Here is a 27994-nt window from a genome sequence, read left to right on the forward strand (position 1 = left end):
AGAGAGGTAGCACCATGGGTAACGTTAGCTGTGGTGTGAGTGGTAATACGAGAGAAAGAAGGTGCCAATGTGGTAACAAATGAAGGAATAATTCATTCCCGAGAAAAACAGCAGGGGGTTCATCGTCGGGCAGTGGTTTGGCTTCAAGTGGGAAGACGTCGAACAGACAACCGTCATTTGTCAAATCTGGGGCAAAAGGGTTGCTACAAAAAGTAGCATTGCTGTTAATGTGTAGCATCATTTGAAAAGTCACCTGCTAGAGAATGAAGAGTGTTACTCCACATGTCAACATCTCCGTTCGGTGCCACACCAAAAAAAAGGCTGAGGCAACGATTTCCACATCAACACCGTATGAAAAAAATACAGAACAACATAAGGAGATAGCATCTGCAGTAACCCACCAAATAGTGATTTGATTTCATATTATGCAGCTCATTTTTATTTGACAGTTATTGAAATATCTTGTGTGACATCATGCACAAAAGTGCATTTTCTACGTTTTAAACTATTGTAGTGGCGTTCTGTTCAAAAAGTACACTTTAATTTAATGTTGTTTTGATATTTCATCTTAGTGACATCACAAAAGTGCACTAATAGCTTGTTTTAAAATGTCTCTGACAATATTGCACTTTCTGTTTTGGAAATGACATGAATGTTTGTGCCACCGATTAATATTTAACAAATACACTTTTGGTCAATTGACTTAATTGTGATTTCCATCTCTGCATGAAAGTTTGGTATTATCGACAGATAAATGCTTTAAATTGTGATATCGTAAATTATCCATACAAATACGTTAGAGCAGGGCAGATTATACTTTCCTTTTATACAGTATGTCAGGCAGTCTTGCTCTAAATGAGTACTATGTTATTGTTTACTTTATTACTGTAGTATTCTTTGGACCGAAGCTGTGTGCCTTCATGGCTTTTGTAGCTGTTGTTTTGAGGCATGTTTAAAAAAAAGAAAGAATAATGCACTTTCTTAGACTTAGACTTTGTGAAAGTCAAAGTATAGTGTTTCCCATAGTTGTAGTGGATATCAGGATTATCTCAGGGAGAGCACATCCCACATTCCAAGCTGCTGTTTTGAGGCACTTTAAAAAAATAATGCACTTTGTGATTTCAATAATAAATATGGCAGTGCCATCTTGGCACTTTTTCCCATAATTTGATTTGTATTTGTTCTTTTATTTTGGAAAACCTTGTTAGATTGTTTAATGCATCCAGCGGGGCATCACAACAAAATTAGGCCTAATAATGTGTTAATTCCACCACCGTATATATCCGTATCGGTTGATATCGGAATCGGTAATTAATGTCACACCGCAGTGAGGGATGTCTTGTCTTGGGTTTTTCTGTCTTATGGTTTGCATGTTTTAGTTTGAAAAGTAACTCTCCTCTCGTTTCAGGTCACTTGCTCTTCCTTTTGTGTCATCAGTCTGACGTCATCCCTGTTCTCTGATTGGTTCCAGCTGTTCCCTATTACCTTCATGTGTTTTATAAGCTCACTCCTTCCTTTGTTCTGTGCCAGATTGTCTTGTTTATTCGTGCTCTCTAGCGTCCATTTTCTTGTCCATGCCTTGCCTTGTCTCGTGCTTATGTCCCTTGGTCCTGAACCCCTTTGTGAATGTTTTGAGTTTTCCTTTCTTCCTCCTCAGCAGAGTTATTTAGATTATTTCGTTATTCAGCCGCAGTGGTAAGTTTCAGTTAAATTTTTTTCATTCATTCCTCAACTTTTTGAGTGACTATTTTTGTTAAAACTTTATTAGATTAGGTAGTGTAGAAATTTTCATAGCTGTTGTTTTGGTCCTCCTGTTGGAGCGTTTTTTGTTAAATACTTTTTATAGCATATACGGCGTCAATTATAGTTCGTCTTTACTTTTGTGTTTTCCTCCATTCGGAGAGATTTTCGGTTGTTCCTTCTTTTTCTGGAACCTTTTCGCCGAGTAGTTTTTTTTTATGATTATAGATATTGTTATTTCTTGACTTTGGAGGTAAAAGGAAGTTGTCAAAATAAAAGCCTGTCTAAAGTCCCAACTCTGCATCTGAGTCCAATCCTTTTACAAAGCGTGACAATTAAGAGTTGGACAATATCGGAATATCGGATATCGTTAAAAAAGCCATTATCGGACATCTCTAATTTTCATGACTACTTAGATTGTCACTGAAGCAAAACAGTAATCAGAGCAAAGGGTGGCTATTTTGAAGAAACTAGAATATAAAACATGTTTTCAGTTATTTCACCTTTTTTTGTTAAATACATAACTCCACATGTGTTCATTCATAGTTTTGAGGCCTTCAGTGACAATCCACAATGTAAATAGTCATGAAAATAAAGAAAACACATTGAATGAGAAGGTGTGTCCAAACTTTTGGCCTCTACTGTGTATTTGGAAATACGAATGTCCAAATGTACACAGTCCAGTATCCAGGGCCACACACACAGGACTGCAATGTATTTGTAGTGTAATTTTCCCAGTGAGAGAGCCTTTTATAACACTGTTAGTGAGTCATGGACTTGAACCTTTCCTTACTGTGCATCGTCTCATTCCAGCGAGCTTGTCAGACAAACAAGTCATTATGCCGAGGTGTTTGTCTCTGCTGCTTCAGCCACTTTTATTTTACCATCAAACGCTTTTATATTAGGCGCGCAAAAAATAACTTTGCTTTGGTTTGCTTCTTCCTCTTATAATTTACTTGTGTTAATGAGAAAATAATTAGGGCCGTGCAGGCAAGGAAAACACACACACACACACTTTCTCTTGGAAAATTTGCCTCACTCTCGTCGGGTATTCATTTCTTCAAATATTATATGAAGTTACACTGATAAATTGGATTATAATGTGGAGGATTCAAGGCTAAGTTGGAAATGCAAAATATATTCTTCCACCTCATGCAATGCATTCCCTGAGCAAAGAAATGGCCGTTCAATGTTCCATTCCATGCATGGACTGACCTTCCTTCTTGTCCTCTTGAATGGCTTTGGCTTTAATGTCTGTGATGTCCTTAAATGAAGCCAGAAACAGCACCACGTCTCCCTTTTCATTCTTAATTGGTACAATGTCCAGCAGGCACCAGAAGAGCACCACTGAAATGAAAAAACAAACACTCTTAGTAACACAATTAGTCAGATATGTGTCATACAACAAGAGCACGGACCTAATAGTAAGCCTATTTACAGCAGAGAAGCGTTTCTCAAGATGAACCCAACATTGAGGTTCAGTCTGCCCTTAAAGGGGAACATTATCACCAAACCAATGCAAGCGTCAATATATACCTTGATGTTGCAGAAAAAAGACCATGTATTTTTTTAACCGATTTCCGAACTCTAAATGGGTGAATTTTGGCAAATTAAACGCCTTTCTGTTTATCGCTCTTTTAGCGATGACGTCAGAACGTGACGTCACCGAGGTAATACACCCGCAATTTTCATTTTCACATTACAAACACCGGGTCTCAGCTCTGTTATTTTCCGTTTTTTCGACTATTTTTTGGAACCTTGGAGACATCATGCCTCGTCGGTGTGTTGTCGGAGGGTGTAACATCACTAACAGGGAGGGATTCCAGTTGCACCACTGGCAAGAAATCTGCCGCCAGACCCCCATTGAATGTACCAGAGTGTCTTCACATTTGACCGGCGATGCTAAGACAGACATGGCACAGAGATGTATGGATAATCAGCAGATGCATTTGCAACGATGCTAATCGATGCTAACATGCTATTTACGCTAGCTGTATGTACATTTGAAACTAGATACCCACATTTAATCCGAAACAAACACTTACCAATCGACGGATTTAAGTTGCTCCAGTGTCACAAGATGCGAAAGTGCTGATCGTTTGGTCTGCACATTTTACAGGTGATGCTAATAAGGCAGCCATGCTATGGGCCACTTCATTAGGTACACCCATGCTATGGCCGAATAGCGTCATTAGCTATTTGCTCAATAGCTTCAATTTGTTCTTCAATTTCGTTTTCGCTATCCGCCTCCATACTCCGACCATCTGTTTCAATACATGAGTAATCTGTAAAATCGCTCAAGCCGCTGAAATCTGAGTCTGAATCCGAGCTAATGTCGCTATATCTTGCTGTGGTAACCGCCATGTTGTTTGTATTGGCAGCACTGTATGACGTCACAGGGAAATGGACAGTCGCATTGCATATAGCGAAAATCAAGAACTTTAAAGCTTTTTTTAGGGATATTCCGGGAGGTGTAAAATTTTGAAAAAAACTTCGAAAAATAAAACAAGCCACTGGGAACTAATTTTTTATTGTTTTTAACCCTTTTGAAATTGTGATAATGTTCCCCTTTAAATAAATTGCTTTTTAGAGCAAAAACCAGCTCAGCATCTGAACCAGGTAATCATTTTGTGGAATCGTTGTTAGCACACTCTAGAAACCGCTGGGTCACTATTGGACCAAACCAATGTTTGGTTGATTCAACCCAGCAAGATTGGTTTCTTATTGAACCCAGCCAGGTGGGTTTTATATTCAACCCAAATACTGGGTAATTTTTTAATCTGCAATGCTGGGTTATTTCCCTTAAATTAATTGGTTATTCTCATGTTTCTTTACAATGAGATAAGTTAGAGTAAAAATTATATCAAAATAAGTTCAATAGAGTACACTTGTATACAGTTCAATGACAGATATACTGTTCTAGTACAAAATACATTAAGATGAACAACACACTTTTAATCATGATTTAAAAGGATTTATGACTCCTACAGGCAGAGGTCAGGATTGCATTTTGTAGTTTTTTTTAAGCCTTCACCATCTTTTGTGTAGTATAAACATTGCAATGATTTATGACCCCTACAGGATAAAAGTAAAAACTTCCACTTGTAGTCTTGTAATGATCCGTGGCCCGAATAATGTTTTGTCATTTTCTGTAATTTTTTTGGACACACTTATTTCTTGTTTTTTGCACATCTGGGTTAGTTTTCGTTTCTATGGGGATTAATTGGGTTCACCTGCCTATGGTTAGTGGTCGGCACGTTCACCTGAAGTCTACTACTAATCAGAGAGCTTTTTATTCACCTTGCTCGCCTCGCTCAGTCTGGCTTCCTTGTTTGCGAATGCAACAGTTACATTGGGTATTCCTTGTGTTCTTGACATACGATTCCTTATTTTCCACGTGGAATCGGCACACATCCCTTTTGTTTGTTTCCTGCATGTTGTACTGCGTACGATTTATAAATTAAATCATGTTCCTACCTCACGCTGTCGTCCGGAGTTGTCCGTCTGCAATTTGGTAGGAATGACCCTGCAGCAAGCTGCGACCCGTTCCCAACCAAAAGCCCCCCCCCCCCCATGAAGTCTATGAAGATTGTTTTTAAAACAATCATGAGACAATGTTTTAAGTGACTTGGAATTTCTTGTCACCACCTGCTGCCACCTAGTGGTTTGTATTCAGTTTCCTTTGTTGGTGCAGTTGACCTTGTGACCTCACTCCAGTTCTCTTTCCCCTGCAGTTCCCATCCCTCTCGTGGGTGGAGCTGCGAGACGTGCACAGCTGTTTCTAATTTTGATTGAGGATATTTAACCTGCAATTTGGCAGCTGGATGGCACTTGGCGATTCAACCCTGTGGCTTCACTCCGAGACCTCCCCTGCATTTTGCTACGCTTGTTCCTGACTGCTCCTAGTGCCATCCAGCCTGTGTTTTAGTTTGTAGTTGCACGTCTTGCAAACTCCAGCCCAAGCTTTAGTTCAGATTGGATAACTTTTGTTGTTTTTGCCACGAAGCCCTTTTTGAGTTTACCTTCTTGCTTCGTCGTCCTTAGTTCTCTCCTTTTTGGAGCACCCTTAGTTGTAAGTACATTCTACTGAGTAAAGAGATTGTTTTACTCACCTTTCGTGTGTCTGCATCCTTGGGTTCCTCGCCACACTTGTAATACCAAACCGTGACATTTCTTGTGAAGTCCATTAAAGAAGGTGAACTTATTCATTGCTATGCTCTTTTACACAATTACTGTTAGTTGCAATACAGTTTTGTTTTCAGAAGTAAAATACAAAACTCTTTGATATCAACATAATTGGAGCTGTCTGATAATGGCTTTTTTTGCCGATATGCGATATTCCGATATTGTCCAACTCTAAATTACCGATTCCGATATCAATCGTGGAATTAACACATTATTATGCCTAATTTTGTTGCGATGCCCCGCTGGATGCATTAAACAATGCAACAAGCTTTTCCAAAACAAATCAACTCAAGTTATGGAAAAAAATGCCAACATGGCACTGCCATATTTATTATTGAAGTCAGAAAGTGCATAATTTTTTTTAACATGCCTCAAAACAGCAGCTTGGAATTTGGGATGTGCTCTTCCTGAGAGAGCATGAGGAGTTTGAGGTGGGCAGGGCTGAGGCGGGTGGGGAATTAGGGGGTAGGGGGGGTGTATATTGTAGCGTACCGGAAGAGTTAATACTGCAAGGGGTTCTTGGTATTTGTTCTGTTGTGTTTATGTTCTGTTACGGTGCGAATGTTCTCCCGAAAAGTGTTTGTCATTCTTGTTTGGTGTGGGTTCACAGTGTGGTGCATATGTGTAACAGTGTTAAAGTTGTTTATACGACCTGTATGGCTCTTGATCAAGTATGACTTGCTTTCACTTGTGTGTGAGTTAAAAGCTGTAGATATTATGTGATTGGGCAGTGCCTTTAAGGTTTATTGGCGCTCTGTACTTCTCCCTACGTCCATGTACCACTCTGTACAGCAGCGTTTTAAAAAGTCATAAATTTTACTTTTTGAAACTGATACCGATAATTTCCGATATTACACTGTAAAGCATTTATCAGCCGATAATATCGTCAGTCCGATATTATCGGACATCTCTAAATATATGGTTGGGTTATACTTGTATAGCGCTTTTCTACCTTCAAGGTATTCAAAGTGCTTTGACACTATTTCCACATTCACTCATTCATACACTGATGGCGGGAGCAGCCATGCATGGCCCTAACTACGACCAATCAGGAGCAAGGGTGAAGTGTATTGCTCCAGGACATGCTTGATAAAGCCATATCTTGTATACTTTCATTACAATGCTGCAAAGGTTGGTGTATTCCAGCGATCAGATTTACAAGGAGAAACTAGTGTATGACACAGGCTGCTAACATGCCATTTAGGGTATGTCTTTTGATGGCATTTTGACGATTAGGGTTTACAGCTTATGAAAACCTAAAACTGAAAATCTCAAAAATGTGGGGCTTTTCAAAAATTGTGAGCCATGGTCGTCAAAACGATATGAAATGAAGGCATATCTCACTTGCATGTGGAGTTGATATCACATATTAGTTTCACATTTAAGTTGAATTTCTGACATGAGGGATTTTTCGCACCATTTTTAATTTTTGGGAGTTTCACAAATAAGGCCTGTTTCTCCCTTTTATGCTTCTTTGCATAACTGATTTTAATAGTGCGGTTTGTGAGAGACTCCCATAATTGTTGGTCTCGTTACCTGTTGATAATTTGTCACATCAGCATGAGTCCAATCCACAGAAGTTTGTCAAAGAATAACATTTTTCTCTTCTTTTCCTGGAATAGGAATGTTTGCCTGCTGATGACTCAGGCTAAGTGTGTGCGTGTGTGTGTGTGTGTGTGTGTGTGTGTGTGTGTGTGTGTGTGTGTGTGTGTGTGTGTGTGTGCGTGTGCGTGTGCGTGTGCGTGTGCGTGTGCGTGTGCGTGTGAGTGTGAGTGTGCGTGTGCGTGTGTGTGCGTGCATTACTTACTTAATGAGGACATAGCCCTGTTTACACAGTCACCTTTAGGGGACCTCTGACGGTATAGGGACAAAACAACAGGTCCCCTAAAAATGAAAGCTTTTTAAATGATAAATGAATGATTCTGAATATAGCTAAGTTATTTTTAAGTTTTGGCCCATAAATTTGGGTTACTTTGTTTACGTGTTTCAAATATTGGTAAAATAAAAGTGGTACATTTGTTATCCTGGCATTAATTAGTACTGTGATTCTGTATGGTAGCCATCCTTAGTTAAAACTACTATATTTTTCCAAAAACAAAATCTGGTTTAGTGTTCCTTAGGATGACATTTTCATACAGCATGATTATAAAACATTATTACCTTAAAGGCCTACTGAAACCCACTACTACCCGCCACGCAGTCTGATAGTTTATATATCAATGATGAAATATTAACATTGCAACACATGCCAATACGGCCTTTTTAGTTTACTAAATTACAATTTTAAATTTCCCGGGAGTTTCGTCTTCGAAACGTCGTGTAATGATGATGTGTACGCAAGACGTCACGGGTTTTTAGGAAGTATGAGCGCTGCGCACACACACAGCTAAAAGTCGTCTGCTTTAACAGCATAGTTATACAGTTTTTTGGACATCTGTGTTGCTGAATCTTTTGCAATTTGATCAATTAATAATGGAGAAGTCACAGTAGAAAGATGGAGTTGGGAAGTTTTAGCCTTTAGCCACACAAACACACGGTGATTCCTTGTGTAAAATTCCTGGAGGTGAAACTTTCCTATGGATCAGAGCGCGGTCAAGAGAACATAGATCCCGACCACATGTCAACCAGCAGGTTTCGGTGAGAAAATTGTGGTTAAAAAGTCAGTTCTTACCGGAGAAAAGCTGAGCTTGTGCCGTCCATAGCTGCCGTCGACTCCCCTGAGACACTGCGCGTCATGACACCCGTGGACAGAGGTGGGTAGAGTAGCCAGAAATTGTACTCAAGTAAGAGTACTGTTACTTTAGAGATTTATTACTCAAGTAAAAGTAAGGAGTAGTCACACAAATATTTACTTGAGTAAAAGTAAAAAGTATGTTGTGAAAAAACTACTCAAGTACTGAGTAACTGATGAGTAACCTGATTACGGCAACAAATAATGCACAAAAACATAAAAATAGCAATGAGCAAATTCAGAGACAGGAATATCTCTTAAGCAACTAAAACAATAATATATATTAAATAATAGTATATTAAAATAAAATTAAAAAATGGCACATTGAGCCACAATAACCTAACAGCACCATAGCCTCAGTAGGCATTCATTGTTTTGATTGATTGATTGAAACTTGTATTAGTAGATTGCACAGTACAGTAAATATTCCGTACAATTGACCACTAAATGGTAACACCCCAATAAGTTTTTCAACGCTTATCAATTACTTAATAAATGACCAAGTCGAGGTGATCTAACTCATATATACATATACATACACACACATATGTGTATGTATATGTATATACACATATGTATATACATATGTGTATATACATGTGTATATACACATATATACATATGTATATACATATACATATGTATACGTATATATATATATACATATACATATACATATATGTATATGTGTATGTATATACATATACATATATGTATATACACATATGTATATACATATGTGTATGTATATACACATACATATATATATATATTTATACAGTATATTTATATACTGTATAAATATAATCTATATTTATACAGTATATAAATATAGATTATATACTGTATATATATATATATATATATATATATACACATATATATGATATGTGTGTATATAAATGATTTGTGTGTGTATGTATGATATGTGTGTGTATATACACACACATATCATACATACACACACAAATCATTTATACACACACATATCATACATACACACACAAATCATTTATATACACACATATGATATATATATATATATATATATATATATGTATATATATGCAAAATACGATAAGGGTATCGCAACTGGCTCACCTTTACAGGTACTCGCCCCTGCACCATCTGTGAGCCTGTGGCCTCGCTCTCTTCATCTCTCCTTCTATCAAGGCACCATCGGGACTCCGCATGGCAGGGACGTCCTCCTCCCTGAGTCAAGACTAAGTTTGACCGCATACCTTAACTGGACATCAGTTGGTTGGCATCAGAAGGTTCTCAAATGGGCACCCCCCGTCATTAACGTTTCGTCGAATTAAGCCCATGACGCTTCGGAGGGGCTCGACGGCAGATCCAGCGTCCTGGCTCTACCCCTGCTGAATGCCACCCAACTCTATGTCCCTAGTCCTTCAGTAGGTCGGCTCTGCCACCGCACCTTTCTTTGTATCCAAATCCAGCGTGATGCTTCTTCTGCCCTTTTAGTGGTGTTGGCTACCAGCCGCTTCCTAGCCAGCCCCTCGACCCCCAGCAGTCCGAGGGCTCTCCAGAGCGACCGCCCCGCAAAGCCTCTACAGCCCACCTCCACCGGTAAGTTCCAGGCCTTCCATCCATTTAGCTGGCTCTTGAGGATGAGGGTTTGGTATTTTTTGAGTTTGCGTTCATACGCCTCCTCTATCCTCTCTTCCCAGGGTACTGTCAGCTCGATAAGCACCACCTGTTTAGTTCCTTTAGACCACAGAACAATATCAGGTCTCAGGGTTGTGTGGGCTATCTCCTCTGGGAATTTCAGCTGCTTCTTCAGGTCGACCCGCATCTCCCAGTCGCTTGCCGTGGCCAGGATTCCTTTGTTCCTCCCTCCTGCTGCTGCGCTTTCACCTGCCCTGATGAAGTGGATGAAGCGAGGCCCATTAGAGAGCTGCCTTGTCCTCTTCCTGGCCTGCTCAACACCCTCTGCCAGCTGAGCAAGGATCTGGTCATGACGCCACCGGAACTTGCCATCTGCTAAACTTGAGTGACAAGAGGAGAGGACATGCTCCAGGTTGGCTATCTTTCCACAGAGTGTACAGCTGGGACTCTCTACCATTCCCCAAGTATGGAGGTTTGATGGGGTGGGCAGGACATCATATGTAGAACACAGCAGGAACTTAATCCGGTGGCCTTCCATGCTCCAGATGTCCTTCCAGGTTAGAGATCTGTCTTTTACACTCTCCCATCTAGTCCAGCTGCCTTGTTTGTTCATGGTTACTGCCTTGACATGCCGGCTTTCCTCTTCAGCCTTTCGGACCTCCCTCTGCACCAAGCCTCGCCGCTCCTTTGGGTCAGCTTTGTTCCAATTTGTTCTGGAAGAGCAACCCAGACCAAGTCTTCCTTGGGCTACTGATCCCACAATGTCCGCATGATGCAGTCGATCCTCCGCCTCCCTCAGCGCTTCGCTAGCTGACCACTTTATGCCTGACCTGACGACAATGCCTGCTTGTCGTACTCGCTCGTCTTTGCTGTCTCGTAGCATCATAGCCTGGCGTGTTTTTGTCACCTTGTACTCCTCCACCACTGATGTTATTGGCAGCTGTAGCTTGCTTCCTGTGCTGTACAGTCCAATGGAACAGAAGCTTCTTGGGACACCCAGCCATCTCCTCAAGTAGGTGTTCAACTTCCTCTCCAGACTCTCAACTGTGGATACAGGTACCTCATAAACTAGGAGTGGCCAGAGCAGACGGGGGAGAACCCCATGTTGGTAACCCCAGGCCTTATACTTGCCCGGGAGGCCGCACTTTTCTAGGGATGTCATCCAGGCTTCTGCTTGGCTAAACATTTCTTTCACACTCAGTCGGTCTTTGAGATCTGCCCTGTACCACTTCCCCAAGCACTTCACAGGCTTCTCTTGGACAGTTGGGATGATGTTCTCCCTGATCTTGAAGCGAAACCGTTCCTGAACACGCCCTTTCTTCAGAACTAGGCTTCTGGACTTTGCAGGTTTGAACTCCATCCTTGCCCAATTAGTGAGCTCAATCAGGTCCTCCAAAATGCATCTTCCTTCTGGCACTGATCTTGCTGTGATGGTAAGGTCGTCCATGAACGCTCTAATGGGTAGCATCTGGACTCCGCTTGCAAGGACTGCGCCTCGACATAACTTCTCTGCCGACTTGACAAGAAGGTTCATCGCTGCAGAAAATAAAATCACTGAAATTGTGCAGCCAGTGACAATGCCCACTTCTAGTCTCTGCCAGTTGGTGGTGAATTCTCCGCAGGTGAATCGCATGTTGAATCCGTCGAAGTACTGCCGCAAGAGTTTCTGGAATTGCTCTGGTATGTGGTAGGTCTTTAAAGTCAGCTCCACTAACTTGTGGGGTATCGTTCCATAGGCATTTGTTAGATCAAGCCACAGAACTGCTAGGTCTCCGTGGTTCCTCTTTGCATCCTCGATGATCTTGGAGATTACGCTGGTGTGTTCGAGACAGCCAGATACCCCTGGAATGCCACCTTTTTGAACTGAAGTGTCCATGTAACCATTGTCCAACATGAAGATGGTCAACCTCTTTGCCAGAATCCCCAGGAAGAGCTTAGCTTCCACATTGAGGAGGGAGATGGTACGGAATTGCTTAATCCCTGAAGAGTTTTCTTCCTTAGGGATGAAGCATCCCTCAGCCACCAGCCATTCATCAGCAAGGAAATTCTTCCTCCATGCCACCGTCAGTAGCTTCCAGAGTCGTTTCCTGAGCCTTTCGCAATGCTTGTAAACACTGTACGAGATGCCATTTGGCCCTGGGGCTGATTTTCCTCTTGCCTTCTTAAGGAAGCTGCTGACTTCCTGCCAGCTTGGTTCCTCCGCCTTAAAAGGAATAGTTGGTTCAGCTGGTTTAATGAGCCTCTCCATCACCTCCAAATTGTCCTCCCTCCTGGGATCGCTGTGGACCTGCCGAAGGTGCTCCTCCACCTCTTCCTTTGTTGCTTTCAACTCTCCTGATCTTTTATCACCCAGGAGTTTCGACAGGTAGTTGAATGGGTTCTTTGTGAAGGCCACCCTTTCCTTCAACCGCCGCTTCCTGTTCCTGCGGTGACACTCAGCTCGTCGCAAGATCTTAATGCGCTCCCTCAGGCCGTTTCGCAATTCTGTGAGAGCTGGTTTCTCGTCTGCTGTTGCTTCACGAAAGGCCTTCTTAAGCCTCCGCAGATCTCCTCTAAGGATTGCTATCTCCTTCAGGCGTCTGTTTTCCTTGGGCTGGATGTTTACTCTGCCTTTTTGTTCTCTCTTTCCGAAGCGATCTGCGCCTATACTCCAGATTATCGAGGACATGGCCTTGAGCTTCTTTCCCACGTCTCCTGCGAGTGCCGCTTCCAGCACCTGGTCGACATCACAGTCAAACATATCCCATTCTTTCTTTTCAGCTGCAGTTGGCCAGTTCACTCATTCTTTCCGAACGTCTCCAGCACAAGTGTTCTGGCCATGCCGTCTGGTGTCCTGAGTGACTTCCCTCTCACTATGGTGCCCTGCTGCCTCTGTCACACCAGCGATGCTTCTCCTGCCCCCATCTCCATCATGTGCCTGGAGATTCTGGGGACTGTGGTTTGTGTCCTGCCCCAGCCTCTCCTCCGTCTCACCAGGTTTCCCTGTGCGTTGCACATTACTTTCAGGTTGCATCTTGTGCATCTTGGTCTGGTGTATCTTGAGACCTTTCTCATTTTTGCATATCTTCCCACACCTGCAGACCCGGGATAAATCGCTTAGCTGTTCCGTAGTCGATTGTCCGTCATTGATGGTCATAACATTGGTCTGGCCAGTGGGTCGATCATCCTCCCCCGCTCTCGCCCGACCCCGGGGGTATCTTCTATTATAACTTTCCATAGCGATTGGTTTTGGGTTCCTCCTCACGGAGGCTGTGCTTTGGCCTGCCAAGCCTCCGCACCCCGGCTCTAGTCTTTCCCAGATGTCAGCAGTCTTTCCTCGCTGTCACCGTTCTTTCTCGGTTGCCAACCTGTCTTTCCAAGTGGTCACTGGGTCTACCAGAGAAGAATATGCAAAATACGATAAGGGTATCGCAACTGGCTCACCTTTACAGGTACTCGCCACTGCACCATCTGTGAGCCTGTGGCCTCGCTCTCTTCATCTCTCCTTCTATCAAGGCACCATCGGGACTCTGCATGGCAGGGACGTCCTCCTCCCTGAGTCAAGACTAAGTTTGACCGCATACCTTAACTGGACATCAGTTGGTTGGCATCAGAAGGTTCTCAAATGGGCACCCCCCGTCATTAACGTTTCGTCGAATTAAGCCCATGACGCTTCGGAGGGGCTCGACGGCAGATCCAGCGTCCTGGCTCTACCCCTGCTGAATGCCACCCAACTCTATGTCCCTAGTCCTTCAGTAGGTCGGCTCTGCCACCGCACCTTTCTTTGTATCCAAATCCAGCGTGATGCTTCTTCTGCCCTTTTATATATATATATATATATATATATATATATATATATATATATATATATACATATATATATATATATATATACAGTATATAATCTATATTTATTTATTTTGCCGTTTTTGTTGACATGTTAAAGGTGTTTTAATGAATATACATGCATGTTTAACATATAGGTTCCTATCTTTCATGAAGACAAGAATATAAGTTGGTGTATTACCTGATTCTGATGACTTGCATTGATTGGAATCAGACGTCCACGTTTTCAAATGGAGGAGAAAAAAAGTTCCTCTTTTCTGTCTAATACCACTTGAAAGTCGTTGGTTTTTGGCATCTTATTTGTCCAGCTTCCATATTCGTTTTTATACACTTTACAAGAAATACATTGGCGGCAAACTCCATAGCTTGCTAGCTTGTTTGCTCTGGCTTTCGGAGACTCTTATTTTGTTAGCGCAGGCGCGATGGAGCGGCGCTTTTATTGTGAAGACAGGAACTGTGCGATCAGTCTTTAGGCTTTTGACGGGAAGTACGGTTGAAATAAAAAGTGTCTTTATTCCTTTACACTTTTGATTGATTGATTGAAACTTGTATTATTAGATTGCACAGTACAGTACATATTCTGTACAATTGACCACTAAATGGTAACACCCCTATACGTTTTCCAACTTGTTTAAGTCGGGTCATGTGACCGCCTGGCTCTGTTTGATTGGTCCAACGTCACCAGTGACTGCATGTGATTGGTGAAACGCAGGCATGCGCGGATCCTACATTGAAGCTCTGTCATTTACCAAAACAAACATTAATAGATCGATAAAAAAAAGTAGCGAGTAGCGAGCTGAAATCTGATAAATGGAACGGAGTAAAAGTAGCGTTTCTTCTCTATAAATATACTCAAGTAAAAGTAAAAGTATGTTGCATAAAAACTACTCGTAGAAGTACAATTTATCCCAAAAGTTACTCAAGTAAATGTAACGGAGTAAATGTAGCGCGTTACTACCCACCTCTGCCCGTGGAGACACCCTTCCGACTATCAGGTAATATTAAACTCTCTAAAACACTAGCAACACGATAGAAAGATAAGGGATTTCCCAGAATTAACCTAGTAAATGTGTCTAAAAACATCGGAATCCGTCCCAATGCAATCGCGTTTTTTTAAAAAAACTTTTATTTTATTTTTATTTTTTTCAAGTCGGTCGCTATCAATATCCTCAAACATAAATCTTTCATCCTCGCTCAAATTAATGGGGAAATTGTCGTTTTCTCGGTCCGAATAGCACTTTTTGTTGGAGGCTCCCATTAAAAACAATGTGAATATATGAGGAGCCATCAAACATGTGACGTCATCGTCTGCGACTTCCGGTAGAGGCAGGACTTTTCTCTCAACACCGAAAGTTGCGAACTTTATCGTGGATGTTCTCTACTAAATCCTTTCAGCAAAAATATGGCAATATCGCGAAATACTTAAGTATGACACATAGAATGGACCTGCTATCCCCGTTTAATAAGAAAATCTCATTTCAGTAGGCCTTTAAAGTATGATTCACATTCAGAATTTTCCATCCTCTTATATAAGGTAGTTGGAGTTGCAGACAACTTCATTACTGCTGAATAGCAGTTTTCAGTAATGTCACAGAAGATGCAAGATTCGCTTTAACATTTAAGTGGTGAAACTTCCTATAAGAGGACAGCTGTAGTGCTGTATTCCGCGGATCAAGTCATATTTTATTTTAACTTTTTTTTTAAATGGTCCTTAGTAGTCACATAAAAAATTGTGTGAATTATGCAAAATAATTTAAATTTAGTCCTCATGAACCATATTAACTCCCCAGAGTCCCCAGTAGGAATGATCAGCACATTACTTCATCAATCCAGAGATTTATAGACGTGTATGAGCTAACTGGGCAGTGGCCATTATATCTCTTTTTTTTATGCCTCCACAACCTGTAGAAAGGGTGGTCTCCACAAGTCATGAACAAAAACTTGGTCCCCATTCCAAACGATAACCTTTGTGTGTGTGTGTGTGTGTGTGTGTGTGTGTGTGCGTGCGTGCGTGTGCGTGCGTGCGTGTGCGTTAGAACGAGAACTTAAAGACTGATTTATGCTCATGAATTCATATTGAATTTGGCATCTAACTAATGGAAAAATACTTTTTTTTACATCAAAATGCAGTATTTACAGTCATTTCAATATTTGTAATCCTGAATACATGAATTGTGGCATCAAAGTTGCGTGAAATTGCCATATTTGGGATGAAAAGATTTTAGTGGGGGGAACAGCAGGGTTTCTTGTGTGATTCTGCTGTGGAAGGACCCGACAAAAAGTGGAAGACGCAGCAAACCTACTTTTGAAAATAAGTTCCAGACCTAACTTGCAACATGAACCATTTTTGTTTGCTTGCACTTATGTGAAAAGTGGAACTCAATCTCTTATTCAGTTTTGATTTTTTATTTCATTTGGGTACATTTTCCATTGAAACCGATACAGTACCAATTTCAGCTACCTGGGAATGGATACCAGTGGTCTACAGTTGCGAATTTCAGTACTTTGGTGTGTTAATACATTTGATAATCTAACATTTAAAGATCAGTTCTCTCCTGTTGTTAACGGTATATCTTGTTTTGCTTTTCATCTGCAAGTATTGTCAGAGTAAGTTGCTGACGAACCCCAAGATGCAGAGATGGAGGCAAGCATTGAATAAGAAAACATGATTTAAATAAAACTAAACAAGAACAAACAAAAGGGCTACAACAAAAAGCGCGCATGAAGCAGATAACAAACAAAAGGAGCTTAGCATGGAAGCTAGCAAAAACAAAAGGCGTAGCATGGAGGCTACCATAAACAGGGGAACATGAGTCGTTACGTATTGTACAAAGACAAAATAGGAAGCAGGGAACCAAAAAGCAGTAAGCTACAAACATCTAACGAATTATAGCTTACCGCTACGCTGCAACGACACGACACGACAGGAGCGACAATACAATACAGAAGCGACATGAAATACGTGACAATAATCCAGCACTGCCTGGAGGAACAAAGCAGGTACAAATAGGAGTGGGCTGATTGACACCAGGTGTGGCCAGGTGCCAATCAGCCGCAGCTGAGGGTAAACATCGCCCAGGGAGAAACACAGGAAACAGACAAAATAAGAGCGCTGACAGGAAACACTACACACACGCACAGAGGAAACAAAGACAAATGCAGAGGGAAAAAATAAAACATAGACAAACTGTCAGGGGCAAGCCTGACAGTAGCCCCCCCTCCCATAATGGATACCAGACGTTATAGCAACCCTCCCCCCCTAGAAAAAACCCACTCCAAAGTCAAGGGAGGGTGGAGGGAGGACAAGGCAGTGGGCCGCCAGGCCAAGTGTCCCCGCACCCAGCGGGGAAAAGTTAGGTGGGGACGGGGAATAGAACGCCGCTAAAATTTGCAAGGCAGTCGCACGTGAAACGACCACCTCTGTGTGAAGTGTGAAGTGAATTATATTTATATAGCGCTTTTCTCAAGTGACTCAAAGCGCTTTACATAGTGAAACCCAATATCTAAGTTACATTTAAACCAGTGTGGGTGGCACTGGGAGCAGGTGGGTAAAGTGTCTTGCCCAAGGACACAATGGCAGTAACTAGGATGGCACAAGCGGGAATCGAACCTGCAACCCTCAAGTTGCTGGCACGGCCACTCTACCAACCGAGCTATGCCGCTAGGCCAACAAGAGTATGGTGGCGCTCTCTGCTGGCCCACGGGACAGGATGGTGATGGTGCTCCCTGCTGCTGGCCCACCGGACAGGATGGTGCCGCCCCCCTGCTGCCGGACCACCGGACAGGATGGTGGTGGCGCCCCTGCTGCTGGCCCACCGGACAGGATGGTGGTGGCACCCCTGCTGCTGGCCCACCGGACAGGATGGTGGTAGCGCCCCTTGCTGCTGGGCCACACGGACAGGATGGTGGTGGCGTCTGCCGGCACACCGTCTGTTGCAGACCCAACGGAGATGATGGGGGCGTCTGCTGGCCCACCGGAGATGATGGCGCCGTCTGTTGCAGACCCACCGGAGATGATGGGGGCGTCTGCCGGCCCACCGGAGATGATGGCGCCGTCTGTTGCAGACCCACCGGAGATGATGGTGGCGTCTGCCGGCCTACCGGAGATGATGGCGCCGTCTGTTGCAGACCCACCGGAGATGATGGTGGCGTCTGCCGGCCCACCGGAAATGGTGGCGGCGTCTCTTGTAGACCCACTTGTGTGCGGAGTAGCTGTGTCTTAGCTGCACAGCTACTCCTAGGCCCCCCCTCAAGGGACGGATCCCAGACGTCCCCAGATAGGCCCACAGTCAACAGGGGTGGATGGGAAAGGGCTTGAAAAGCGGCCAAACTTCTCTTTAAATTAGACCCACCGGAGATGATGATGGCGTCTGCCGGCCCACCGGAGATGATGGCGCCATCTGTTGCAGACCCACCGGAGATGATGGTGGCGTCTGCCGGCCTACCGGAGATGATGGCGCCATCTGTTGCAGACCCACCGGAGAGGATGGTGTCGTCTGCCGGCCCACCGGAAATGGTGGCGGCGTCTGTTGTAGACCCACTTGTGTGAGGAGTAGCTGTGTCTTAGCTGCACAGCTACTCCTAGGCCCCCCTCAAGGGACGGATCCCAGACGTCCCCAGATAGGCCCACAGTCAACAGGGGTGGATGGGAAAGGGCTTGAAAAGCGGCCAAACTTCTCTTTAAATTAGCCATTAGTTTTAACGCTAATTTAAACCTCTCTACCATAGATGACTCTGCGGGGTTCAAATTTGGCTGGATTATTCTGTCAGAGTTAGTTGGTGACGAACCCTAAGATGCAGAGTTGGAGGCAGGTATTGAATAAGAAAACATGATTTAATTAAAACTAAACAAGAACAAACAAAAGGGGTACAACAAAAAGCGCGCACGAGGCGGATAACAAACAAAAGGAGCTTAGCATGGAAGCTAGCAAAAACAAAAGGCTTAGCATGGAGGCTAGCATAAACAGAACAGGGAGCATAAGTCGTTACGTGTTGTACAAAGACAAAATAGGAAGCAGGGAATCAAAAAACAGTAAGCTACAAACATCTAACGAATTATAGCTCACCGCTACGCTGCAACGACACGACACGACAGGAGCGACAATACAATACAGAAGCGACATGCAATACGTGACAATAATACAGCACTGACTGGAGGAACAAAGCAGGTACAAATAGGAGTGGGCTGATTGACACCAGGTGTGGCCAGGTGCCAATCAGCTGCAACTGAGGGTAAACAGCGCCCAGGGAGAAACACAGGAAACAGATAAAATAAGAGCGCTGACAGGAAACATTACACTCACACACACACAGAGGAAACAAAGACAAACGCAGAGGGAAAAACTAAAACATAGACAAACTTTCAGGGGCAAGCCTGACAAGTATTTTGCATTGGAACCCCGATTTACAAACCCCTCTATTTACAAACATTCCCATTTACAAACTTTCCAAATGAACCAAACGGGCTTCTGTGTGCGAACCATGACAGTCGTTTTGTGTCTTGCCTGCAGGCAAAAAGCAGGGCGCAGCATTTTTCCACGTCTTTTACAGCGCAGTACACTACTCAGCGCTTCAGCGTGTGTGCCTTTTTTGTGTTTTTAGCCTTAAACAACTTTTGTCTATCTTGCTAACTCAATATGAGTCTTAAAAAGAAAGCAGACCAGCCTGGAAAGAAAAAGGAATATTTGCGAGGAGTACATTCATTTTTGGCTTCAAAGTAAACTAACAGAATGCTTAAAGAGCAACAAAACAGTTGAGCTCTCAGAAGAAGCGTGAATACAAACACAATGTCCTGGCTTTACCTAAGTACTGTAGTTGTAACAGGTGCGTGAGTCAGTGCTCAGGGTCAGTATTTCCACATCCACCCATTCACACACACATTCACACACACATTCACACACTGATGGCGGGAGTTGCCATGCAAGGCGCTAACCAGGACCCATCAGGAGCAAGGGTGAAGTGTCTTGCCCAAGGACACAACGGACGTGACGAGGATGGTAGAAGGTGGGGATTGAACTAGTAACCCTCAGATTGCTGGCACGGCCACGCTCCCAACTTCGCCACGCCGTCCCAAAACAGGAAGAGCCACCAAAATAAGAGCCCTGGATAGGAAATGAAACACTAATCACAGGAAAACCTCAACAAACTCAAAAAAAGACATGATGTGGTGCAACTTTTCTGGAAAAATATCCCAAAGCAGACTTATTTCACAACGGCGTCTCTGCCAAAGCACACATTTTCCGCCAATTTCTCTCTTCCCTCCCTCTCTTTGCTTCCTTCTCGCCAGCTCCTCATTTACTGATGTTGATGTAAGATTATAAAAGTAAGTTATAAATAAATAAATGATAAATGGGTTGTATTTGTATAGCGCTTTTCTACCTTCAAGGTACTCAAAGCGCTTTGACACTACTTCCACATTTACCCATTCACACACACATTCACACACTGATGGAGGGAGCTGCCATGCAAGGCGCCAACCAGCACCCATCAGGAGCAAGGGTGAAGTGTCTTGCTCAGGACACAACGGACATGACGAGGTTGGTACTAGGTGGGATTTGAACCAGGGACCCTCGGGTTGCGCACGGCTACTCTCCCACTGCGCCACGCCGTCCCGTTATATAGTAATATTTTACTTTTATAAATGTTTTTTATTCTTGCAATATGGTTGTTAAGGATTTCTGGTTGTTTGTGAGTGCACCAACGGCACCAATGTTGCTGTCAAAATGTAGCTATGCTAGTTTGTGTCATCATGTCTCCATCTTGAATGTTACGTTGTTGTATGTGATTCATGGCGTCTACTATGTTGAACAAGTGCTTCTTGGAGACACACTTTGTCAGAGACGACACAGCTCATTAGCATTAAATCATTAAGTCCCCATCCTGAATGTTACGTTGTTGTATATGATATGTGGATTTCTACTACTTTGTCAGAGACAACACAGCTCATTATCATTAAAGCTACAGACACAAAAAAGTGTGTTCCCAGGACTCACTAAACCATGGGTGTCAAACTCTGGCCTGCGGGCCAAATTTGGCCTGCCATGTAATTTCATTTGGCCCTTGGAGTAATATCAAATTGAGATCAGAGTTGGCCCGCCGGTATTATACAGGGGCGGTGCCGTTGTAACGAGGCATTTGCCAACCCTCACGATTTACCTGAGAGACTCCCGAATTTCAATGCCCCTCCCGAAAATCTCCCGGGGCAACAATCCTTCCGAATTTCTCCCAATTTCCACCTGGACAACAAAATTGGGGGCGTGCCTCGAAGGCACTGCATTTAGCTGTCCTTTACAACCTGTCGTCACGTCTGCTTTTCCGCCATACAAACAACATGCCGGCCCAGTCATTTAACACACACGAATGAATGCCATGCATACTTGGTCAACAGCCATATAGGTCACACTGAGGGTGGCCGTATAAAAGACTCTAACACTGTTACAAATATGGGACACACTGTGAAGCCACACCAAACAAGAATGACAAACACGTTTCGGGAGAACATCTGCACCATAACACACGTAATACTCAGAACTAACTCTTCCTGGACGCCACAATATACACCCCCGCTACCACCAAACCCGGCCCCCCCAATTTTTATTTCAATTTTATTTGATATGCCATTGATATTTTTTAATTATTATTGATAGGTTGAGTGGCAACACTAAATTGGCCCTAGTGTGTGAATGTGAGTGTGAATGTTGTCTGTCTATCTGTGTTGGCCCTGTGATGAGGGGGCGACTTGTCCAGGGTGTACTCTGCCTTCCGCCCGAATGCAGCTGAGGTTGGCTCCAGACACCCCCAGAAGGGACAAGCGGTAGAAAATGGATTGATGGATAATTTGAAACTCGACTTTGCATGTCACTATAAAGTTATATAAGCCTTGCTTGTTCAATATTAAATGCAAAACTTGTTTAGATCCCTCTTAAAGAGGAACATTATCACCAGACCTATGTAAGAGTCAATATATACCTTGATGTTGCAGAAAAAAGCCCATGTATTTTTTTAACCGATTTCCGAACTCTAAATGGGTGAATTTTGGCGAATTAAACGCCTTTCTGTTTATCGGTCTTGTAGCGATGACGTCAGAACGTGACGTCACCGAGGTAATACACCCGCCATTTTCATTTTCACATTACAAACTCAGGGTCTCAGCTCTGCTATTTTCCGTTTTTTCGACTATTTTTTGGAACCTTGGAGACATCATGCCTCGTCGGTGTGTTGTCGGAGGGTGTAACAACACTAACAGGGAGGGATTCAAGTTGCACCACTGGCAAGAAATCTGCCGCCAGACCCCATTGAGTGTGCCAGAGTGTCTACACATTTTACCAGCGATGCTAAGACAGACATGGCACAGAGATGTATGGATAACCTGCAGATGCATTTGTAACGATTAAGTCAACGAAATCACAAAGGTGAGTTTTGTTGATGTTGTTGACTTATGTGCTAATCAGATATATTTGGTCGCTGCATGACTGCCAGCTAATCATTGCTAACATGCTACGCTAATCGATGCTAACATGCTATTTACGCTAGCTGTATGTACATGTTAAACTATATACCCACATTTAATGCAAAACAAACACTTACCAATCGACGGATTTAAGTTGCTCCAGTGTCACAAGATGCAAAAGTCCTGATCGTTTGGTCCGCACATTTTACCGGCGATGCTAGTAAGGCAGCCATGCTATAGGCCACTTCATTAGGTACACCCATGCTTTGGCCGAATAGCATCAATAGCTATTCGCTTAATAGCTTCAGTTTCTTCTTCAATTTCGTTTTCGCTATCTGCCTCCATACTCCGACCATCTGTTTCAATACATGCGTAATCTGTTGAATCGCTTAAGCAGCTGCAATCCGAGTCTGAATCCGAGCTAATATCGCTATATCTGGCTGTGGTAACCGCTATGTTGTTTGTATTGGCAGCACTGTATGACGTCACAGGGAACTGGACAGTCGCATCGCAAATAGCGAAAATCAAGAACTTTAAAGCTTTTTTTAGGGATATTCCGGGAGGTGTAAAATTTTGAAAAAAACTTCGAAAAAAAAAAACCAAGCCACCTAGAACTGATTTGTATTGTTTTTAACCCTTTTGAAATTGTGATAATGTTCCCCTTTAAAAGGTTAATTTGTTCAACGTTGGCCCGCGGCTTTGTTCCGTTTGAAATTTTGGCCCACTCTGTATTTGAGTTTGATACCCCTGCACTGAACCTTTAAAGTATCTACTCCTTACTATAAAATGTGATCCAAACTCTGCGACTTGAGTAAAATAGTTGAAAAATGTATGATATAACCAAAGAGTGCATGCACAGTTACAGGAAAAGCTACAAACTCCGGGACTTGGTGGAGCGATCACATCTGTGATGGTATTAGCGCACATCGTTTACATTGCCATCTGCTAAATGTGCCTGGGAAAGCCATAAGACATTGATTGATCGCTGATTAGATGGTCAGAATGTTCTTTTCAGACCCAATATGGAGCGCAGCCATCTGACAACTCTGTGGAAACTGATCCAAAGTCAATTATTCTCTTTGCTCGGCTGATCCTATCTACAAACATGATCAAGTTCACCTCTTGTCTTCCTCTCCTAACTTGCTACACTCCTCTGCTTGTCTCCATCCACCACCAGCAGTCATTTCCAAGCGAAATGGTGAGCCATTGCTTACTAATGACTATATTTAATCAGCTAGTAATGAGGGGGGAACAGAAAATGTCGCACATCAATTTCTTCAGCCATAATTGGATGCATCAATGGCTGCTGTACGTCAGTGCCAGTTGAAATGGGGCCTTGTCTGAAATAGACACTGAGAAGTATTATCATTTGCTCAATCTAAATCCTCTCTCTCTGTCATTCAAATATTACATTTTTGATTGCATGGACTTAAATAGAATGTTCGACTAAAAGTAGCAACAGGGGCCAGACAGTAATAACTGCAAGAACTATACATATCACCATATTTTGAAATGATCATGGAAACATTTCAAAAAAGTTTAAAGGCTCCCTATTTAGTCAAATTGTGCAACATACCTAGATAAAAGCAAAACAATTACTAGTGGCTCCTATTTATTGAGTTTGTAAAAAGAAATGTAATAAAAAAATATCGATCTAATCACTGTAGTATTGACCATGTATTGATACTATACCTAGTACAATACCGTCGACGTTGGTATCAATCTGCTAGGGGGGTCAAAAAAACAGAATTTCAGCTGATTCGAGCATCTTGTAACGATTCTTAATCGAATAAAGGAAAAAAAAATCAATGAAATAAATAAATAAAGTTTGGACACATCTTCTCATTCAATGCGCTTTCTTTATTTTCATGACTATTTACATTGTAGATCATGGGTGTCGAACTCTGGCCCGAGGGCCAAATCTGGCCCGTTGTGTAATTTAATTTGGCCCTTGAGGCAATATCAATTTAGCATTAGAGCTGGCCCGCCGGTGTTATACAGCGTCAGTGCCGCTGTAGTACCGCATTCACCACTAATACTCATACTTGCCAACCCTCCTAATTTTCCCGGTAGACTCCCAAAGTTCAGTGCCCCTCCCAAAAATCTCCCGGGGCAACCATTCTTCCGAATTTATACCGATTTCCTCCTGGACAACTATATTGGGGGCGTGCATTTAAGGCACTTCCTTTTAGCGTTCTCCACAACGTGTCGTCACGTCCGCTTTTCCTCCATACTAACAGCGTGTCACATAATATTTGTGGCTGTTACACACACGCACAAGTGAATGCAAGGCATACTTGGTCAACAGCCAGACAGGTCACACTGAGGGTGGCCGTATAAACAACTTTAGCACTGTTACAAATATGCGCCACACTGTGAACCCACACCAAACAAGAATGACAAACACATTTCGGGTGAACATCCGCACCGTAACACAACAGAATAAATACCCACATCCCTTGCAGCACTAACTCTTCCGGGAAACTTCCAGCAAACTGACCAATAATTAACGTTTTATTCATGCATTTTCTCTTGCTGCTTCAAGGCTTGAATGTTTGGTTCATTCATTATTGTTATTTTATTTTCAAATATATTATTACCCTGTGGAAAAAAGTTGATATTTACCTCAGAAGATTGCAAATAGAAAAAAAGGGATAACATTTTTATTTACATTTTATTTGATATACCATCCATCCATCCATTTTCTACCGCTTATTCCCTTTCTGGGTCGCGGGGGGCGCTGGCGCCTATCTCAGCCACAATCGGGCGGAAGGCGGGGTACACCCTGGACAAGTCGCCACCTCATTGCAGGGCCGACACAGATAGACGGACAACATTCACACTCACATTCACACACTAGGGAATATTTAGTGTTGCCAATCAACCTATCCCCAGGTGCATGTCTTTGGAAGTGGGAGGAAGCCGGAGTACCCGGAGGGAACCCAAGCATTCACGGGGAGAACATGCAAACTCCACACAGAAAGATCCCGAGCCTGGATTTGAACCCAGGACTGCAGGACCTTCGTATTGTGAGGCAGACGCACTAACCCCTCTGACACCGTGAAGCCTTATTTGATATGCCATTGATATTTTTTTAATTATTATTATTATTATTTGAAACTGGATTTTGCATGTCTCTAAAGTTATATAAGCCTTGCTTGTTCAATATTTAATGCAAAACTTGTTTGGGTCCCTATTAAAAGGTTAATTTGTTTAACCTTGGCCCGCGGCTTTGTTCCGTTTAAAATTTTGGCCCACTCTGTGTTTGAGTTTGACATCCCTGTTGTAGATTGTCACTGAAGGCATCAAAACTATGAATGAACACATGTGGAGTTATGTACTTAACAAAAAAAAGGCGAAATAACCAAAAACGTGTTATATTTTAGTTTCTTCAAAATAGCCACCCTATGCTCCGATTACTGTTTTGCACACTCTTGGCATTCTCTCGATGCGCTTCAAGCAGACTTGTGAAGTGAAAAACATTTCAGGTGAGTATCTCTTCATGCTCATCGAGAAAATGCCAAGAGTGAGCAAAAAGGTAATCAGAGGCTATTTTGAAGAAACTACAATACAAAACATGTTTTTAGTTTGTGGAGGTGGGAGTGGCCTGCCGACCTGCAGCGAAACAGGGTATGCTAGGACAAGCTTCACCTGTCGCTCTGTTAAAAGGCAGCGGCCGGGGAGGAGAGAGGAGGTGGAGCTGGAGAGGGAGCGAGAGAGAGCCAGCCAGAACAAACAATCGCTGAAAAGCACAAGAGCGACACTTTATTGAAAAATAAAACAGTCTGTAAACCTCAAACCGGACTCTCCTGTCAATGCCTGGTGGTCTGAGGAACCCCAAGGAGGGCAACTTCCACACAGTTATTTCACCTTTTTTGTTATGAATCTGTCCTCTCGAGCCACTCCAACAAATCATATTGTTGATCGAGATGAGCTAAATCTGCTCTAATCATTTACTTTAGAAAAGAGAAGTGTTGGATACTTCTCTTGTTGTCTTATTTGTATCTGACTTTATTAAATGTTTGGCTAGAATTTTATTCAACAAAACCATATTTCTTTGATTATAGAAATTGATCAGAGTTGTTTATCTATTTTATGGAATAATTCAATTCATCATAAAATTGGCAACCAGTGTTATTAAAACAAAAATATTGATTTTGAATAGAAAATAGTTTTTAATCCGAATCAAATTGTTAACCCCAGTAATCGAATTCAAAGCCCTACAATCCGCCCACCTTTGTTTACCTTCAAAAGCTTTCGCTTAGCCATAAAAATACAGTATTGTCTACAAAACTAAAGTTACATATTATTTGCATGCAATCCAGCTATAAACCAAAAATAGCCCATAAAGGAGATCAAATAATAAATATTGTTTTAAAGTCTCAATCTTTTCCAAAAAGTTACTGAATTAATTCCTAAGATGAAAATGCAAGTGACCTGCAAGCCACCATTGCTCCATACATATTGTATATCTGTATGTTTTACGTTATTGCACAAACAAACATGTACACGTGTCAGATTGTAGCCAAAGGTTAATTCCCTGGCAGGTCGGTGGTATGTACAGTAAAGACTGTAAAAAGCATAAAGGTCAGAAACAGACTCAGGTGGCGAAATGATAAATGTGCTGTGCCCAAACAGCACCATGTGAACACGCAAAACGGGAAAAAACACTCAGATCAAATGAAAACAACACACTAGTGGTACCAACAACTTCACCTTGGTCGTCAAACACACCATCAGCAGCTTTTTCATATTTTCTTGGTTAAATGTACGCCATTTTTTTTTTCCCAAGATGGCGCTGCTGTAGTGGCTGCTGTTAGCAGGAGCTCTGTGCTCTTGTGTCATCCTTTCGTGTTTCCCTCTTGTTTTCATGTGTTATTATATTTTTTTGCCTTTTGGTCCGGGACCCTTTGGGACTGTGTGACAAGGGGTGGCACTTTTGTGACCTCTGCGGTGCTTTATTTGTGGACTTCTGGATCTGCCTCCCGGGAGCCTTTTGGCCATGGAGACCAGCTGCTGGGTCTCTGGCGCACCGGAGTCGGTTTGGGGGGACTGGAGGAGATGCGGATGAGGGGACAGGGCTGCGGAGCTAGCACTGGGCGCTGAGACGGAAAGGCTTTGCGGTATTTTGGCTGGGTGAGCAGGTGTCGGACACCTCAGTCACCTTGGACGTATCCTCGCTCATCCATGCGGACTGGACACTGGCCGAGAGTGGAGTTGGCTGTCTTGGTTGCTTTGTTGGGTCTGCTCCTGTCTCTGGCCATGCTCCCTCCACCCCAGCGGACGATGGCGTGGAACACCGCAGAGGCCACCACAGTGGATATGTTTCTTTTACTTTTTATTCATAGGTAAACTACGTTTACGTAACTTCCTTACCACGTCGCTGTGATTGGTTCTCTTCCCAACTCCTCCCGCTTCTTGCTAACGTAATGAGTTCC

At 42.8% G+C, this 27994-nt stretch overlaps 1 protein-coding gene across 1 annotated transcript in view; it reads right to left on the bottom strand.

The window, feature by feature from the left end:
* kcnh8 (potassium voltage-gated channel, subfamily H (eag-related), member 8) overlaps window positions 1-27994 on the bottom strand; it is a 196055-nt gene that overhangs the window by 109577 nt on the left and 58484 nt on the right. Inside the window, exon 3 of the mRNA XM_061882414.1 lies at window positions 2956-3087. Coding sequence (XP_061738398.1) covers window positions 2956-3087 — 132 coding nt within the window. The remainder of the gene's footprint in view (window positions 1-2955; window positions 3088-27994) is intronic.

Source organism: Nerophis ophidion, linkage group LG21, assembly GCF_033978795.1.
Source record: "Nerophis ophidion isolate RoL-2023_Sa linkage group LG21, RoL_Noph_v1.0, whole genome shotgun sequence".
Classification (NCBI taxonomy): Eukaryota; Metazoa; Chordata; class Actinopteri; order Syngnathiformes; family Syngnathidae; genus Nerophis; species Nerophis ophidion.